At 44.7% G+C, this 16,578-nt stretch overlaps 1 protein-coding gene across 2 annotated transcripts in view; it reads left to right on the top strand.

Moving 5' to 3' along the window:
- Positions 1-16,578, top strand: part of GRHL2 (grainyhead like transcription factor 2) — a 160,410-nt gene that overhangs the window by 130,876 nt on the left and 12,956 nt on the right. The window contains exons 12-14 of one of the 2 annotated variants that reach the window (XM_024756625.1): positions 3,163-3,194; positions 13,274-13,365; positions 15,568-15,653. In XM_024756625.1, the coding sequence (XP_024612393.1) occupies positions 3,163-3,194; positions 13,274-13,365; positions 15,568-15,653 (210 nt within the window). Of the gene's footprint in view, positions 1-3,162; positions 3,195-13,270; positions 13,366-15,567; positions 15,654-16,578 lie in introns of both variants that reach the window. The other variant, XM_024756623.1, reaches the window with a different exon arrangement.

The following is a 16,578-nucleotide window of genomic DNA, read 5'->3' as shown; positions in this document are numbered from 1 at the left end:
TTAAATTGCTCTTATTATTTAGTGGTGTGATTCTGGCTTCAGCCCGGTGTCCAGACTGACAGCCTGACCTGTTCTCTTGGCAAGATTTCTCTGAAATACACAAAGCTGTAAATGAATCCTAAGAGGAAAAGTGACCAAATCTGACTGCTCGTGACTGTCAGTCCTCTGGCCTCACTTGCTCCCTCCGTGTCCTGAGCTGGGCTCCTAGCCTGTAGCTGAATCAGAAGAAACGTGTAGACTTTACCGTGGGTTGGTTGCAGCAATTTGCAAAGCAGCCCAATCAGCGTCCCCTGGGGCATTGCGAAGTTAAGTCCTGCTGTCTGGGGCTGTTCTTGAAGAGCCTCAGGCTTCGCCCGGGGCCTTGGAGTCAGAGTTAAGGGGCTCAGTTAGGGAGCCTGCCTGGGCTTCAGGCAACAAAGGAACACACCCTTCTGTGCTCTAGAACAATGGGTGAATGTCCTGTGGTTGATCAACTTGCTTGGCCGAAGGAAAGGAACGCCTACCGTGTAGCTGGCTGGAACTTTAAAGGCTGCCTTTTCTTAGAAAAGCTGGGAGCCTTGGGAGATGGGTCCAGAGGCAGGAGGGAAGAGGGCAATGCCGTGGCGTGAGAAGTGGGCATGGGACAGGGCTTGGCTGACTTTGACAGGCAAAATGAGAGCTAGTTGTGGCAGATCAAAAGCTGGGCCAGTTTTACCATAAGGGAGCAGGGGCGGGTAGGGGAGGAAGGGCCATGGTACCCACTGCAGGCGTGAGCCTGGTAAAATCAGCCACGCGGCAGCCCTGCACAACTGCGGAGCAAGCAGCTGTTTAGCTTTCATGGTCGGTGAGCACTCCGAGCCACGCTGAAGGCCCCTCAGCTCCGGTCACGTGGCCCGGGGAGCAGGCTTTTCACTATCAGCCCACATGTCCCCTGCTCCCTCATTATCTCACTGATTCACTTGTGGGTTGGTACATTCACCAGACGGTTATCCAAACCTCATATGAGGGCATGAACCCAACGTGCAGGCTCTGTGGAGATCTTCAGTCTCCCTCTCCTCGCACTGAAGTCCTGATACGCACTGTGGCTTCTGTCGGGAATGCCTTTAAAAAGAAGTGACAAGGGGAGCTTGGGAGAAATTGTGGGAGGCAGAGGCATTATCCCACTGGATAACATGTACTTGGCGGGTATGAGCCTTCCTCAAGCCACCTGAACACAGGGAGGACATCATTCCTCCCTCACACCCTCAAGAACCGTCTCCCCACTTGTGGCTTGTAAACCCTCGATCCCCCAGATCAGAGGCATTCTTTTTTTTTTTTTTTTTTTGCGGTACACGGGCCTCTCACTGCTGTGGCCTCTCCCGTTGCGGAGCACAGGCTCCGGACACGCAGGCTCAGAGGCCACGGCTCACGGGCCCAGCCGCTCCGCGGCATGTGGGATCCTCCCGGACCGGGGCACGAACCCGTGTCCCCTGCATCGGCAGGCAGACTCTCAACCACTGAGCCACCAGGGAAGTATAGGCATTCTTGATAAGAATGCATGTTCCCAAGTTCCATTCCAGGCCTTTCAAATTAAAATCTCTGAAGGGGGACTCTGGGAATTTGCATTTATGAGAAGTTCTCCAGATAGTTTTTATGCACTCTAAAGTTTGAGAAACACTGTCTAAAAATTAAATTCGTGCAATAAGCCCTACAGCCAACCAGGAAGAAACAGTGGGTCATTACATGCGAGGAGAAGCGACAGTGCAAGGAGGTGATAGGGACGGTGCGGCAGAGGCTGCTCAGGAGGCCAGGAGGGCACTTAAGAGAAGGCTGCTTCCAGCTTTGGGTCACCCGTCACCTCTGCAGAGAGCTGTCCATTACCCTACCAGGGTGGTGCAGCGGAGTGGATGTATTATGCCACGTTTAAAGAAACCAGCAAAAGACAAGCCAACATCAGGAACCTTTCCTCCACATCCAGTTGTGTGTCCAGTGCTACGGCTCAGGCTCCCTTGCTTATGTGGGTCACTCTATATGCATCTAAATAGACAGTCCCATTACTAGCACATGTCAGTGCTCTGATGCCACGCTGAAACGTGGGGTCTGGGGAGGAAACGTGTCACCTTCATTGTTCTCTGTTTAAGAAGAAACAAAGTATACAGTACAACCGTAGACATTAAAAAGTTTAAGAGGAAAAAGTTCCCTGTGGAAATCCGAGCTAATGTCTAGAATGACTCATTCCCAAAGAGTTCCAGGTAACCAGCTTTGTTATATAACTAAGTTTGGGTTTGGCAGCATCCCAGGAACTGCCACGAGCCTTTGAGAAAGTTTCCACGGAGAGTGTCAGTCTAGACACAGCTGTTTCTCTCCCAGGTGGCTGCAGCAGGGACAGTGAAGAAATGGACTAGAGCCAGAGGTGACTTTGAAGTTAATGTGTGAATGTTGGATACTAACTTGAGTTTCATTCTTCACCCAAATGGAAATGGTCCTGCAGCACATAGTTAAAGCTCACAAAAGGCCCACAATTAATTGTCATAAATAATTGGATGAAGAGGACTTAACATACATAGCGGATACCCTCTGGATTTCCAGAGTTGCATAAAATAAGGATGCTTCATAATGTCTTTAAATCTGATTCTGCCTGCTGCCATGCTGGCCACCAAAACAAGTGTCTTTTCCTTCTGGCCAGAACACCTCCTAGAGCTAAATGACCTTTCCTGGCCGGAGGGTAGTTGACGCCTAGATTTTTGTGGTCGTAGGATGCCAGGGTAACCCAGGTCCCTTTGGGGAAAAAACAGAGGCCTGGGGTTACTGCCGTGGGGACTTGCTGTTCTGCTCTCTTCTCCACAGCTCTCCTGTGGACTGGATGGGATTGGTTACTCACAGGCCCTGCTCCAAGGCCTTTGTAAACAATGATTTTTAGATCTTGCTAAAATATTTCCTTAATGTCAAAAGCAAGATTTGGCTTAGGGCTATAGGTAATCTGATTTCCAATTTTAGTTCATTAAACTCTAAGAATTAACCCTAGGGAGACTGTGAAGAGGTTAAGTTTGTATTTCCTCAGACACAGGTGTGCAGCATGATTAAACAGATTTGTCTTTTGTCTTTTTTGAGACAGTGTAATGCCTTAGGAAAGCCTGTGCATCATGTAATATATTTCCATTTCTTGTGTCCAACCTACAGTCAGCCTGTTGTTTTGTTCCACAGGTGTATTACAACACGGATGATGAACGAGAAGGGTAAGACACTCGGTCTTTTCACTCAAGCACCCAAAGTCAGTTCATGTCAGTAGAAATGGGTTTCCAAGCACAGGGTAATGGGGCAGGGAGTGAGAATGTCTGCTCAGCCTCCAGACTCAGAGCTAGGAGAGGCTTGACTCTGGGGATTGTCTGGAAGGAGGCTGGGGGATGCCATTCTCCTTCCAGGCAGATGGAGCACAGTGTACTGCATCCTTGACAGGTGGTCAGCCAGCTTCTACTTGAATGTTCCCAGTGATGGGAATGTTCTGATACTCATGACACTGTTGGCCAGTTCCAGCTCCAGGAAGTTTGTCTGTTGAACTGATGTCTGTCTTCTTTTGACCCGTTGGCTCTATTTCTGCTCTCTGGATAAGTCTCAACCTTTCCTCCTCATTCAAACATAGTTTTACCTCTCAACATCTTAATTCCCCCTCCAGGGGGTACCGCCAGATTTGTTAACAGTCTCCTTAAAGCTGGCTCTCAGAAATACACATGTTCTTGAACCACATGAGTTGGAGATTATATTGGGATAATTTCTTCTTATGACCCGGATACTGTTTTTCTCTTAAAGCAATCTAGATCTACGTTCATTTTTCATCTACATAACATTACTTATATACAACTAAAGTCTTGGTTTGCATTAATTACGTGTGTATAACTAAACTCTCTAGATCACTGGTTTTTCAAACTATAGTCAAACCAGGGCTTCCGTATTCTTCCCTATGCAATTAACATATTTACTTGTAAAACATTTCAAAGTGAAGTAAGTGGAGCAGATATTCGTGAGCTCATTTCCTAGAGCAGAGCTCAGGGAACTATAGCCTAAGGGCCAAGTCAAGGCCCAATACTTTTTGTACTGTCTGCAAACATTTTTAAATGGTTGAAAAAGTCCCAAAGAAGAATAATATCGCATGACACTTGAAAATTATGAGATTCAAGTGCCCATAAATGAAGCTTAATTGGAATACGGCCGCATCAATGCCTTCGTGTCTTGTCTCTGGCTGCCTTGGTGCTACCACAGCAGAGCTGAGTACAGAGACGCTGCTGTAGTTGCAGCACAGACCGTCCGTCTAGCCTGGAAAGACTAAATATTTACTTTACAGAAAAAGTGTGCCACCCTCTAAAGGACAGAGAATCTCAAAAGAGCCTAATAATTCCCTAATTGGTTAGGAACAGAGCCTTGTCCAGGATTTGACCTCTAAATTCTGAGTTCCAAATTTTCTAAATACATAATTAGATTGTTCTTTTTGTCTTGGTACAGAGGCAATATATTCCAGTGGTGGGAATGAACAGAAACGCTTAGCACGAGCAATTGTAATCTGTTGTTCACACAGTTTACAAAGGACAGGGTGGTGTCATGGAAAGAACGTTGACTCTGAGCTGAGGAAGCCCGCGTTCTACTCCTGGGCTGCCGCTCACCAGTGTGAAGCCTGGGGCCACCTCCCTGACCTCTGGGCTTCGGTGTCCTCTATCGTAAAATGAGGATTTTGTATAAGACGATCTGTAAGATCTCTTGTGAGAAAATTGAGTGTTATGAATAAGAAGTGCCTGGGACCTAAATGCTCTTGCATGTGCAGGCTGCGCTTGTGAATCTCCCTCAGCCTAACTGTCCTTCCCTGCAAGTCGGCAACATTTAGGTGGCTAATTGACCTACTTTTACCTCTTTTGGCCTGGCCTCTCTGTAACAATTCCCCTCTTTTATTGCAGAACCTTGAGCCCTGAGGCCCAAGGCTCTTACTCTTAACCATCTTCTAATTAGAGTTCGATTGAGCAATATGGGCGGCCTTGGAGCCCAGTGTTAACACATAGTAGGACTTGGCTATGGTTGCATGTAAAAGTGGTAATCAACAGTCACTGGATACCTTGGCTAGGCACTGTCCTAAGTGCTTTCTATGGATTATTTTATTGGATTCTTCCAAAATTCCCCTAGGGAAGATGCTATACTTACTTCCACTTTATAATGAGGAAACTGAAACTTCAAAAGATCAGGAAACTTCTAAGCCGCACAGCTGGTGAGTGACAGAGGCAGGATTTGAACCTGGGTCTAGCTGCACTCCCATCGCCTGCCTTTAGCCATCACGCCCCATCACCTAACCCTCGTAATTCTTGATCTGTGGCTGCCAAGGAAGCATCCAGAGACAGGCCCTCATCGTGATGGCTCTCTGGCCTTGACAAAGGCACACCGTTTGGATTTTCGGACCCAGGTGTGAAAGCCTAGAAGAGTGTACCTGGCGGAGGGGGTCAGTCCACCGAGCCCTGGGGAGAACCACCTTCATGGGCATTCGCTTAGCCTTCATCAGATCAGGACTATCTGGCCAGTTCTTCTCTCTCCCTGCCAGGCATAAATCAGTTAGTATTAAAGCATCTAACTGAGTGCTGGAGAGCGTCATTCAGGCAGCCACCAGCTGGAGGACACAGCCTGCCCAGGTGCACCAGGGCCCTCTCCCGACTACTCCAAAGCTGGAGTGGTGGCCAGACACGGACTTGTTCATGAGGAGGAGAGCTTTTTGGCCTGAAGTGCCGGCAAACCTGAGTGCAATTAAAGAGAGAAACTAGAGAAAATTCGGATGAGGTGGGATGGGGAGCCATCATCAGCTAAGTACCTAAACTAAACAAAAAGAGGAACACCTATTGGCTCCTGCCTCCCTGTCCAGTGATAAGCATTCGGGGTGACTTCTGGTGCTGAATTTGGGGATCACAGACCCCATGCAGGCTTGTTTCCTAGGCAGGGGCTACAGCAGATACAGAGGCTTTTGGACACCATCTCTGAGCAGCAGGTCTCTCGCTGCATATCAGAATCAAGCTGGGGAGTTAAAAAAATACTCACATACAGGGACCGTCTCCGGGGATTTTGACTTAATTGGCAGATGGGTGCAGCTCAGGCATGGAGACCTTTTTAAAGTCTCCAGGTGATTCTAATGCACGCAATGTTTGAGAACCACTGCTCTAGAGCCAGTCAGCCATGATTTGAGTCTTGCATTGATCTTACAAGCTGTGTAACTTAAGATAACAACCTTTTGGGGCCTCAGTTCCCTCATCTAAAAATAGCAAATATTAATACCTACCTGCTAGAATTATTAGAAGCATTAATACGTAAAGTGCCCTGACACATGGAAGATGCTTTCAAAAAAACAGAGCTATTATTGTTGCCAAGGTTCCTTTTCAGGCCCTAAATAAATGATACTTCATTGAGAAATGGAAGAGAGGAAGATGAAGAAAAATGGAAAGAAAAACCAGACAAAAAGAATTTTCTGTAGAGCTGAGCCCTTAACCGGGGATTCATGAATGGCTCTCATGGGGAAGAGGGAAGGGCCTTACGCTCCCTGAAACAGTATTTAAATTGATATGCAAATATCATGATGAGAAATTCTATTTCCATTATTTCTGGGGATCTGGTATCCATCTCCATCTGACCTCTAGTTCCTGGAAAACCATTCTTGCCTTAATCCTCTGTCCACACTGGTCCCCACAGAGGTGTCCCCCGTTCCAGTCTATTGTGAGGTCCCCTCAAGTCTAGCAGCTCTGTGGCTTCTGCACTGCATTTGGGGCACAGGGATTCTTGGCAAATTTGGGCATCCTCATGTCTGTTTTTAATCAAACCTTTCATTTCAAGATAATTATTGATTCACATGGACTTGTAAGAAGCCCACCCCCTTTTCTTTCTTTTTTTTTTTTTTTGGCCACACTGCTCAGCATGTGGGATCTTAGTTCCCTGACCAGGGATTGAACCCAGGCCCACGGCAGTGAAAGCACCGTTTTAACCACTGGACCACTGGGGAATTTCCAGGCCCACCCCCTTTTCAATTGATGTATTTTTATTTTTACTGTTAGATATTGCAGTTAAAAAATCCACCCAATAATACTCAAATCTGCATCAGATATACAAGGAAGATTTTTAGAAAATATTTAAGGAAATGAAAATCATGTTTACCATCCCTCAGAGTAGCAGATTTTTATCAGTTTCTTACATTAGTACCAGTTATTCTTGCTTGTATACTAGTTAGCCATTTTGCAAATTAGAAGATTTGAACTAAAGACTCTTAGAACTAAGCTTTGCCTTCTTTTATAAATTTAACCAACATTTGCCCTCTCTGTTGCTCTTCATTCCTTCCTTTATTTCTCTGTTTCTCTTTGGGATCCTTTTCCTATTTTTTTTTTTTTTAAATTGAAGTATAGTTGATTTACAATGTTGTGTTAATTCCTAGTGTATAGCAAAGTGATTGTTATACATGGGATCCTTTTCCTATTGCCAGAAGAATTCTGTTTAATAATTCTTCTGTTGTGGAACTTTTGGCAAAGAATTCTCTCATATTTGTTTATTTGTTGTAAATGTTTTTATTTTGTAATCGCTTTTCTAGGGTATTTCTGTTAGGTATCAAATTCCAAGTTGGCAGTTACTTTCTTTCAGTTTTGGTTTCGATCATTTTTTGTTGAGAAGTCAGCTGTCTTATTGTTGCTATTTAAAATGTAATCTTTTCTTTCTTCCCTTCCTTCCTTCCATCCTTCCTTCCTTCCTCCCTTTCTTTTTTCTTTCATTTGGGAAAGACTGCTTTAAAATTTTTCTCTTCCTCTCAGGTTTTCAAATTTTTTATGATGTTTCTACGTGTGGGTTTTCTTTGTACTTTCTTTTTCCCCCTGCTTGGTATTTTATACCACTCATTGAATCTATGGGTTGATGTCTTTCATCAGTTTTGGGACATTCTTGGCTGTTATCTCTTCAAATAGTGCTCTTCCCTGTTCTCTCCCCACTCCTTTGAGACTCTAAATGTGTATTAGAGTTTTTTATTCTGTCCCTATGTTTTTTATGTTCTTTTCTAAACTGTCCATCTTCTTTACTCCATGCTCCAGCCTGGATATTTTCTATTGACCTAACTCTCAAATCCTCTCTTCTGCTAGGTTCAATATACTAAACCCATCTATTGAGTTATTAATTTCAATTATTGCACTTTTTAGTTCTAGGACTTCCACTTAATTGGTTTATTTTAATGAACTTCAGTTCTAAATGTCTTGTCGTTTATTTTCATGAACATAATAATAACTGGGCTATAAGTATGTTATCTGGGTCTGTTTCTGTTGTATGTTTTTCCCTTGGTCCTGTTTAATATTTGATAATCATTGAATGATGAACAATATACATAAAAATTACGGAGGCTCTGGATGACCATATTTTTCCTTATGAAGGTTTTCCCTATCCTCTGGTATGTAGCCTTAGTTAACAGATCACCATAACTGAGTCTGGGACAGAACTGACCCAAAGCTGGGTTGCAGTTTATTTTAACCTCAGATGACCTCTCATTCATCCTATCTCGTAGATTGTACCTTTGAGGGACTTTCTATGGGTCTTTTTCCTTCATGGAGCTTGAAGTTCAATTTTTGTCTCCTTAGCATGGGGAGACTACCCAAGTCTCCTCTATGAGTTTCAAGGGCTTTCTGCTTAACTTCTTACTCTCTTATCCTGTGCAGCTTAAAAACTTGGCAAGTAACTGGGAAGGAATACTGCAGTGTCTGGCTTACTTCTCTGCGCTTCTCTACTCTCTGGAAGTTTTCCTATTAGTCCTGAATAGCTTTGCAGCCCTAAACACCAATTTCTGTTTCTCTAACACCGTAAGATTGCCAAAAGCTGTGCAGACTTCTCTGCCATTAAGTATGTGCCTCTGCTGAGATCACCATCCTCTACTCCCAGCTGAGAAATGGCAAATGCTTCGAGAGGAAGGTGGCCCATTGACTATCAGCTCACCTCTCGCATTTTTCTCCTCTGAGATCTCAGCTCTCAGGTTCTGGCTGACTCAACAGTAGTGTCCAATACCTTCAATAAGATTAAATATATATATATATATATATTTACAGTTACTTACATTGTTCTTGGCTGGAACATTGCTTGGTTTGCCACAAGATACAACATCTTAGCCAGAAACAGAAATATCTGTATTTCCTCTTAAAATGATCCTTCTGGGGCCTACTGACCTAGTTATTTACTACTTTCAATTGTAAGCTCTTAACTACCATAATTATAAACATATGTGGGGTTTGCTTGTTGATTTTGGTTTGTGTTTACTGAGTGTATCAGATGAACTTTTATCAAGACCCTGAACTAGCATTGATTAAAGTCATTTGGGGATGATAGGTTCTTCCCCAGAGTGATTTATTGTTGAAAATAAACTAATTGAGATTCTACTCCATAATGTGAAAGACTTTGTGAGGACTTGAACATAAGAGCACCTCCTCTTTTCTGAGGCTAACAACGGGTAAGGATGTTAATTTATGTAGGGCAGACGTGGTCATCAGCCTACACAGGCCATAAGCAGAGTTGTGAACTAGATAAACTATTGTCTCCATGGTGCCTGCACCTCCTTTCCATGCTTTATTTTGGTACCTCCTCACCTAGGTACTGATGCCTAGTGTGGTTCAGCCTGATAGGTAGGGCTCAACATTGCCAAGTATGTCCAGAGACAGGCTTCAGATCCAAACACCTTCCCAGTTTTTCTTCTGATGAAACTTAGCCATCCCTTGTTTACACCTCAGGGACTTGCTTTCCCTGACATTGACCCCACAAAGCAATGATTTCATATGTTGCTGGACCTGGAGTCCCTCTACATGTTAACATGTTGTGCCCACGGGATGGAGATTGATGTCAAAGAAAGCACCTTCTCCTTGTTCTTGTCCTTTTGTGCTACAAGCCAGTGTAATTGAACAGGACAATAGGAGACCTGAAATCCTTACTCTTTCTATCAATTGGGCAGTCATTTCTGCCCTTCTTTTCTCACCTTGCTTGAAGAAGAAATGAAACCATTGAGTTCAGACCACACAAGCTTATTGACTCCTACTGGGTTTATAGATTTGAAAGTGTGAAAAAACATTTCTGAACTCCCAGGAGAAATGTGGTTTATCCAAGATGTTATTTTAATGGCAAAGTTTGTCATGCTCAGAATGGGGTGCTGTCAAAAGTCAACAGACCTGGAAAAATGTAAATAAGTCTTTCTTGAGAGAAAGAAAATCCCTAGTTTAGGAACCCTAACAGCATGAAAGAGTGTCTGGTGATGTTTCAGGCTATTTACCCATTATTAACCTACTGGTCATTGACAGCAATGTCAATAGATTTTTAATCTTCTGCTCGCAGGGTCATGGTCAGTCCAGCTCCAAGACATGACAGAATAATATGACCCGCTTTTATGGTTTTAAAGAAAAGTGAGGGAAAGATAGAGGGAACAGTGCTCTAAAAACCTATTACCACCTTCAGCTGGGACTTGAGTTTGAGTTTTTCTTCTGGCTATTTCCATAGTTTGACTTACTATGGAATAAAATAGAATGCTGACTCTGAATATCATTTCTCATACCCTCACTCATCATCATCTCAGATTTATCGAGTACTTTATCATGAGGTTGTTCCTCAGAGCTGGGTTCTCTCAACAGCCTGTTTCACTTTTTTAGCTGCGTTGCCCTGCATAAGACACATAACGCCCTGAGCCTTAATTTGGTCATCACTGAAATAGGGATAAGATTGGTCCTTGCGCTGCTGGCTCACAGAGTGTTCATGAGGCTTAATTGACCAAGGAGATGTAAAGTGCTTTGATGAAAAGCGTGGTCTTATTAAGGGCTCATAAACATAATTTTGGACCACCTAGAGTAGATGGTGGTAATTTAAAGCCTTGTTGGTGTAATACTTTAAACTATTAGAATTAATAGAAGTACTTTCTGGACTGTTCACAGTTTTATACCATGTGTTCTTTCTACCACTGGACCCCACCATTAGCTCCAGTTGAGAATTGATAAAAAGAACTTCTTAATGACAATGATGCCAAGAGGGACTTGGCTTTGGAGCAGGTTTTTTTGTTTGTTTGTTTGCGGTACACTGGCCTCTCACTGTTGTGGTCTCTCCCGTCGCGGAGCACAGGCTCCGGACGCGCAGGCTCAGCGGCCATGGCTCACGGGCTCAGCGGCCATGGCTCACGGGCCCAGCCGCTCTGCGGCATGTGGGATCTTCCCAGACCGGGGCACGAACCCATGTCCCCTGCATCAGCAGGTGGACTCCCAACCACTGCGCCACCAGGGAAGCCCCGGAGCAGGGTTTTGTATTATCTTGGAAGCTTGGGATTGATATAATGTCAGTCTCTGATGCAGGAAGCTTTTCCAACTTTAGCCCTTAAACTGGGCCAAAGTGGTAGTTTGGACTGTTTGCTATCTGATAGTGAATGGAAACTGAGCTCTTTCAAACTGTCTGCCTTATGTACTCTTCCCCGTATGTCTCTTCCTCAGATCTCTCCAACTTTAATTATCATGATCACCATGAACATCATCATCTCTAACTAACACTTCTGTAGTACTTACAATGTATCAGGCAACTTTGTGAGTTTGAGTTTACATTATGTTGAATTCATTTAATCCTCTCAACAGCCTCCTTTTAAAGAGGCTGTTGGCTCAGGGCAGTTGAAGAATTTGTCCATGTTTCCGTAGCTAGCAGATTGCAGAGCAGGGGTTTATTTTTTAAATTTTTAATTGAAATATAGTTGGCTTACTGTGTTGTGTTAGTTTCAAGTGTACAGCAAAGTGATTCAGTTATACATATAATTCAGATTCTTTTCCGTTATAGGTTATGGGTTATTACAATAAGATATTGAGTACAGTTCTTTGTGCTATACAGTAGGTTCTTTTTGGTTATCTATATTATATAGAGTAGTGCATATATTTTAATCCCAAGCTCCTAATTTATCGCTCCCGCCCTTTCCCCTTTGGTAACCATAAGTTTGTTTTCTGTGTCTGTGAGTCTGCAAAGCAGGGGTTTAAACCAAGGTAGTCTGGACCCAGATCTCAGGTTTTAACAATTCTGCTGAACTGCCTATCTGGCATTGCTTCATGTGCCTGGTTCCAGGAATCCCCAGAGAGATTAAAGTCTTCTAAAAACCTACACCTGCTCTCTTGAGGGCTTAAAGGACCGTAAGAGTCCATGCAGGGGCTTTTTCTCAGTGTTTTAGTCAGTTTGGGCTGCTATAACAAAATACCATAAACTGGGTGGCTTAAATAACAGAAATGTATTTTTCAAAGTTCTGGAGGCTGGAAGTCTGAGATCAGGGTGCCAGTATGGTCGGTGTCTGGTGAGGACCCTTATGGTCGGTGTCTGGTGAGGACCCTTTTCTGGCCTGCAGATCACCATCCTCTTGCTGTGTCCTCACATGGCAGAAAGAGAGAGGGTGTCCCTTTCTTATAAAGACACTCCCATCATGGAGGCTCCACCCTCAGGGCCTAATTACCTCTCAATGCCCGGACCTCTGAATACCATCCTCCTGGGGGTTAGGGTTTCAGCATATGAGTTTGAGGGGACACTCAGCGGCAATGACTTCTCCTCAGTGACAATCTGTTCTTCTAATTTCCTTCCTCTGGAACAGCTCTCCCTTCCCTAGAGTGCCCAGAAAGACAGAGACTTTGGGAGGAAATGCAGAGCCACCAGAACTGGCCAGTTGGGGGCCCGTGGGCCCTCAGGAAGGGGGACCTAAACCCTCTCCCATGAGGAAGGAAGGGCCGGGTCTAGGGAACCTCAGCCACTGCAGTGTCCTCTGTTCCAAGCTGATGGAGTTGTGGAACAGCAGGAACCGAGGGCAGCCTCATAACTTAGAACCAGCGAGGCAGGCCTGTGCCATTTCCAGAGGTCATGCTGTGCCCTCGGGGCTGGCGAGAAAGTGCAGGACACCCAGGCCCTAGCTAGGTGGGACGGGCTGTGTAACTTGCAGACCACACAAACACAGGGCTCAGGCCCGCATCCCCAGCCCTGGTCTTCTGAGCAGGAAGGGGGGTTAGGTGCAGAACGGAATGGGTAAAACCCAGAGGTCTCACCTCGGTGGATCCATGTTCAGCAGCAAGGAGGATGTCTCAGGGCCATGCATGAAAGATATTGGCATGTGTGTTCTGCCCCACATGCAGACTTGGGACCTGTGAGGGGGACGCAGGAGGTTGGTGTGCGGATCCAGTTGTGATAAGGGATGGCGTAAACAAAGGGAAAAGATAGGGACTGACACATCCATACACCTTTGTGTTGGCACCCCGGGTGCCTTCCTTAATTAACACTTTCTCCTCACCTTTTCTAGCAGCAGTGTCCTTGTGAAACGGATGTTCAGGCCCATGGAAGAGGAGTTTGGTCCAGCACCTTCTAAGCAGATGAAGGAAGAAGGGATGAAGCGAGGTACCGTTCCCGTTGAGGCCCTGCCCCGGTGTTGCTCCAATTAGGAATGCTGGTGGGGACATGTCACTGAGAAGAGCCCCCGGCCCGGCCCATGTCCCTGTGGTTCCGCGCTAGCCTGGGGATGCTTTTATTGACCCAGGAAGTCCACGGTCTTCTCCTTTGCTTTAAACCTTATCTTTTTAAACACCCTAAGCAAACATTTATTCTTCCTGGGCACTGATTCTTTCCTTTACCTTTAGGGAAATGTAGTGAATATACTGACTCATCCAGCAGTGAGATATAAGGTTAAAGAGAAACTCGTGCTGTGTTTGACAATACCCTCTCATAAGCATCAGCAGCTGAGAATCCTTCAACAGACGCAAACGATTAATCACGGTACAAGTCAGGGAACCTGTTTTCTGTGACATGGCAACTTACTCATTTTCTCTCAGTCAGGGATCTTATCCCGCTTCACCGAGAGAATAAGAAATGAAGCACAGGCCTGTCAGTGTCTTGCTCAGCAGCTCGATGCTGTGCTGACTCACTGTCCCTCCTGGGAGTAAGGGGAAAGGGGAGGTGGTGGCTTTTCTCCCCACATCCTGCTGTAGCCAACATCAAGAGCTTCCAGAGACCTTCTGCTTACAGCACTGGACTTTTAATGAGTCAGGTTACCGTACGTCCACCATCTGCACAGGCTTGAGGTTTTTGTTACTGAGAATTTTTTTTTTTCCTATTTGTTGAAATGGAATTTGCATAATGGTCGAGAGCATCCCCTGTGTAGCCTCCCTCAGCCACATCGAGTCACGTGACCTTGGGAAGGTCCTCTGCACCTTGGAGTCCTCACTTGTAAAATGGGGTGACAAGAGTACCTACGTCACAGAGGGAGGCTTGATGAGTTAATGTATGTAAAACACCAAACTCAAGTGCCCAGTACATAGTAAGCACTCCATCTTCACTAATATAATTATTAGTTTTATTTTTAGGCCTGGATCTAGTTAAGGAATATTATCATAATTGTGAATGAGTAATGAGCATTTCAGAATGCAGAGTGTAAACACCTGAGTAGTGTTAATTACAGTAGTAATATTTAAACCTATAAAGGGTTTTCCAACTTCACAGGCTCACCGTCAAATATTCGAGTGCATTTTGAGCTCCATTCCTGCATGCCTTTTATATCTCATCCTTTAGAATGAGGGCAATGTTATATGGAAATCAAGGATCACACGGGCCAAAGTAATAGTAGCTTACATCCATATTTAGTACATGCTGGCTGGTCCAAAGCTTGTGTTTTTCAGATATTTTGAGGTTGCGAAGTCTGCACAAAAATTGCCATCAGGAATTGCTGTGACAAAATGCAAAGTTACGGCCTTTGAAACATCTCAGTCATAGGGACACATGAGGGCACTGCAGCCTTCCAGCAATAGAGAACTCCTTCTCCCAGGAGTGGCTTTTCTTTGGAAAAGGACAGTGGAGTTACTGAGCCCCTCGCCTGGAGCTCCTACGCTGAGCTGGGCTTTGAGAGGCACAAGGAGTCAGGGTCAGTGACAGTGCCTGTTGTTTATTAAAAGTTCTCCAGGACAGAGGATGACTGTAATTATCACCAATGCCGTTATTTGTTTTGCCTTTGTAGCCACTTCTCAGGGTGGCTCTCTCAAAGTCATGGGAGTCGGTTGCCTTTGTCTGTACAAGCTCTGGGATGCCTGATAATGGTTACTGCTATGTTAGCGGAGTGATTGCTATCCACAGATACACAGTTAATGAGAGCTGCCTCTCTGGGCAGGCCCTGGGGGTGAGCTGTAAGCCCAGCATGCAGGTGTGGCTATCAACAAGCCCAGCAGGAGATGGTGGCACTGCAGCCCATCAACCCGCTGCCATGCCCCCTTTAACCCATTCCAGGGGCTCCTACAGCAGAAGTAGCAGCCACACTATTTTAAAGACAATGATTTTTCCAAGAAGAGGTCTGTAAATCCAATGGAAGCGGCCCTCATTTAAATATTGGGCTGGCCCAAAAGTTCGTTCGGGTGGTTCGAACTTTTTGGCTAACCCAATAGAACATGGTTTGGGGTTTCCTTAGGGTCAGCCTGCTGGAAATTACATTTTTCTGTTGGGGGTTACAGGAAGAAGTTACAGAATGTTCATCTGTAACAGCCACTGGTGGGAAGCAGTCTTCTGGGGCAGCTGCGTGGGCTCCACAGTCACGGCTTCCCATCCCTTCTCTTTCAGTGCTTTTGTACGTGAGGAAGGAGACAGACGATGTGTTTGACGCCTTGATGTTGAAATCCCCCACCGTGAGGGGCCTGATGGAAGCGGTAAGCAATGAACCCCCTTCAGCCTCCGAGAAACTGGCATGTAGTCTCCTGAGCTGAAATCCATTTCTTAAAATGCAGCCTTCGAGATGGCCCTGGAATGAGCTTTCTCAAGGAAAAAGAAAAAGCAGAGATTTATGGGGACACTGATTTCCACCCTGTCTGGCTTATTATTAGCATCTTAAGGAGAAGGAAACTTTGTAAAACTGCCAATTCCCTGTCAGTTTAAGGCTAATCAGAGTCAGATGCCACAGAGAAAGTTTAAACTGTGAGTTTCCATTTGTCTCTTTGCATGAAACCAAATTAGATACGTTTAACTTCCAAGTCTATACAGAACAAAAACGATTAGGAAGTGTCTTGCCAGCTGCGATAGTGTAATCCAAAATAAAATATGACCTCTTTTGGTTAAGAAAAAAATATAAATTGCAGAGTTATAAAATGATTTAAGTAAGATTCTGAAATCTCCCCCTCCCTTTTCATCCCCTGTTTAGTCTAGCGTTACCCAACCTGGGCTCAGGAGGTTATTTTATGTTTTATCCATGTATTATCCATCTGAATATGACTCTACATTGAAAATGATATCTGACTCCCCCGTACAACTATGTTGTAGAAGATCCAGGGTTTTTGTGGTGATGAAGACAGCAGGACTGGCAAGGGACAGTCTAGAATTTTTGTTGGTCTGGAAAACTGCTGCATTGAAACAGCGTATTGGGCTATAGAGTAATATGTGAAAATGTGTAGGACAGTGACTACACTGCGTTGTCTTTTGTGGATGATTTCTTTCACTTTGCCTAATGTTTTTGAGGTTCATCTATGTTGTAGTATAAATCAGTACTTCATTCTTTTCTATGGCTGAATAATATTCCATTGTATGGATATACCACATTTCGTTTTTCCATTCACCCGTTGATGGACATTTGGATTTCCA

The sequence above is a fragment of the Neophocaena asiaeorientalis genome, unplaced genomic scaffold, assembly GCF_003031525.2.
Source record: "Neophocaena asiaeorientalis asiaeorientalis breed wild unplaced genomic scaffold, Neophocaena_asiaeorientalis_V1.1 scaffold29, whole genome shotgun sequence".
NCBI classification, from domain to species: Eukaryota; Metazoa; Chordata; class Mammalia; order Artiodactyla; family Phocoenidae; genus Neophocaena; species Neophocaena asiaeorientalis.
This window is presented reverse-complemented; position numbering and strand designations above follow the sequence as displayed.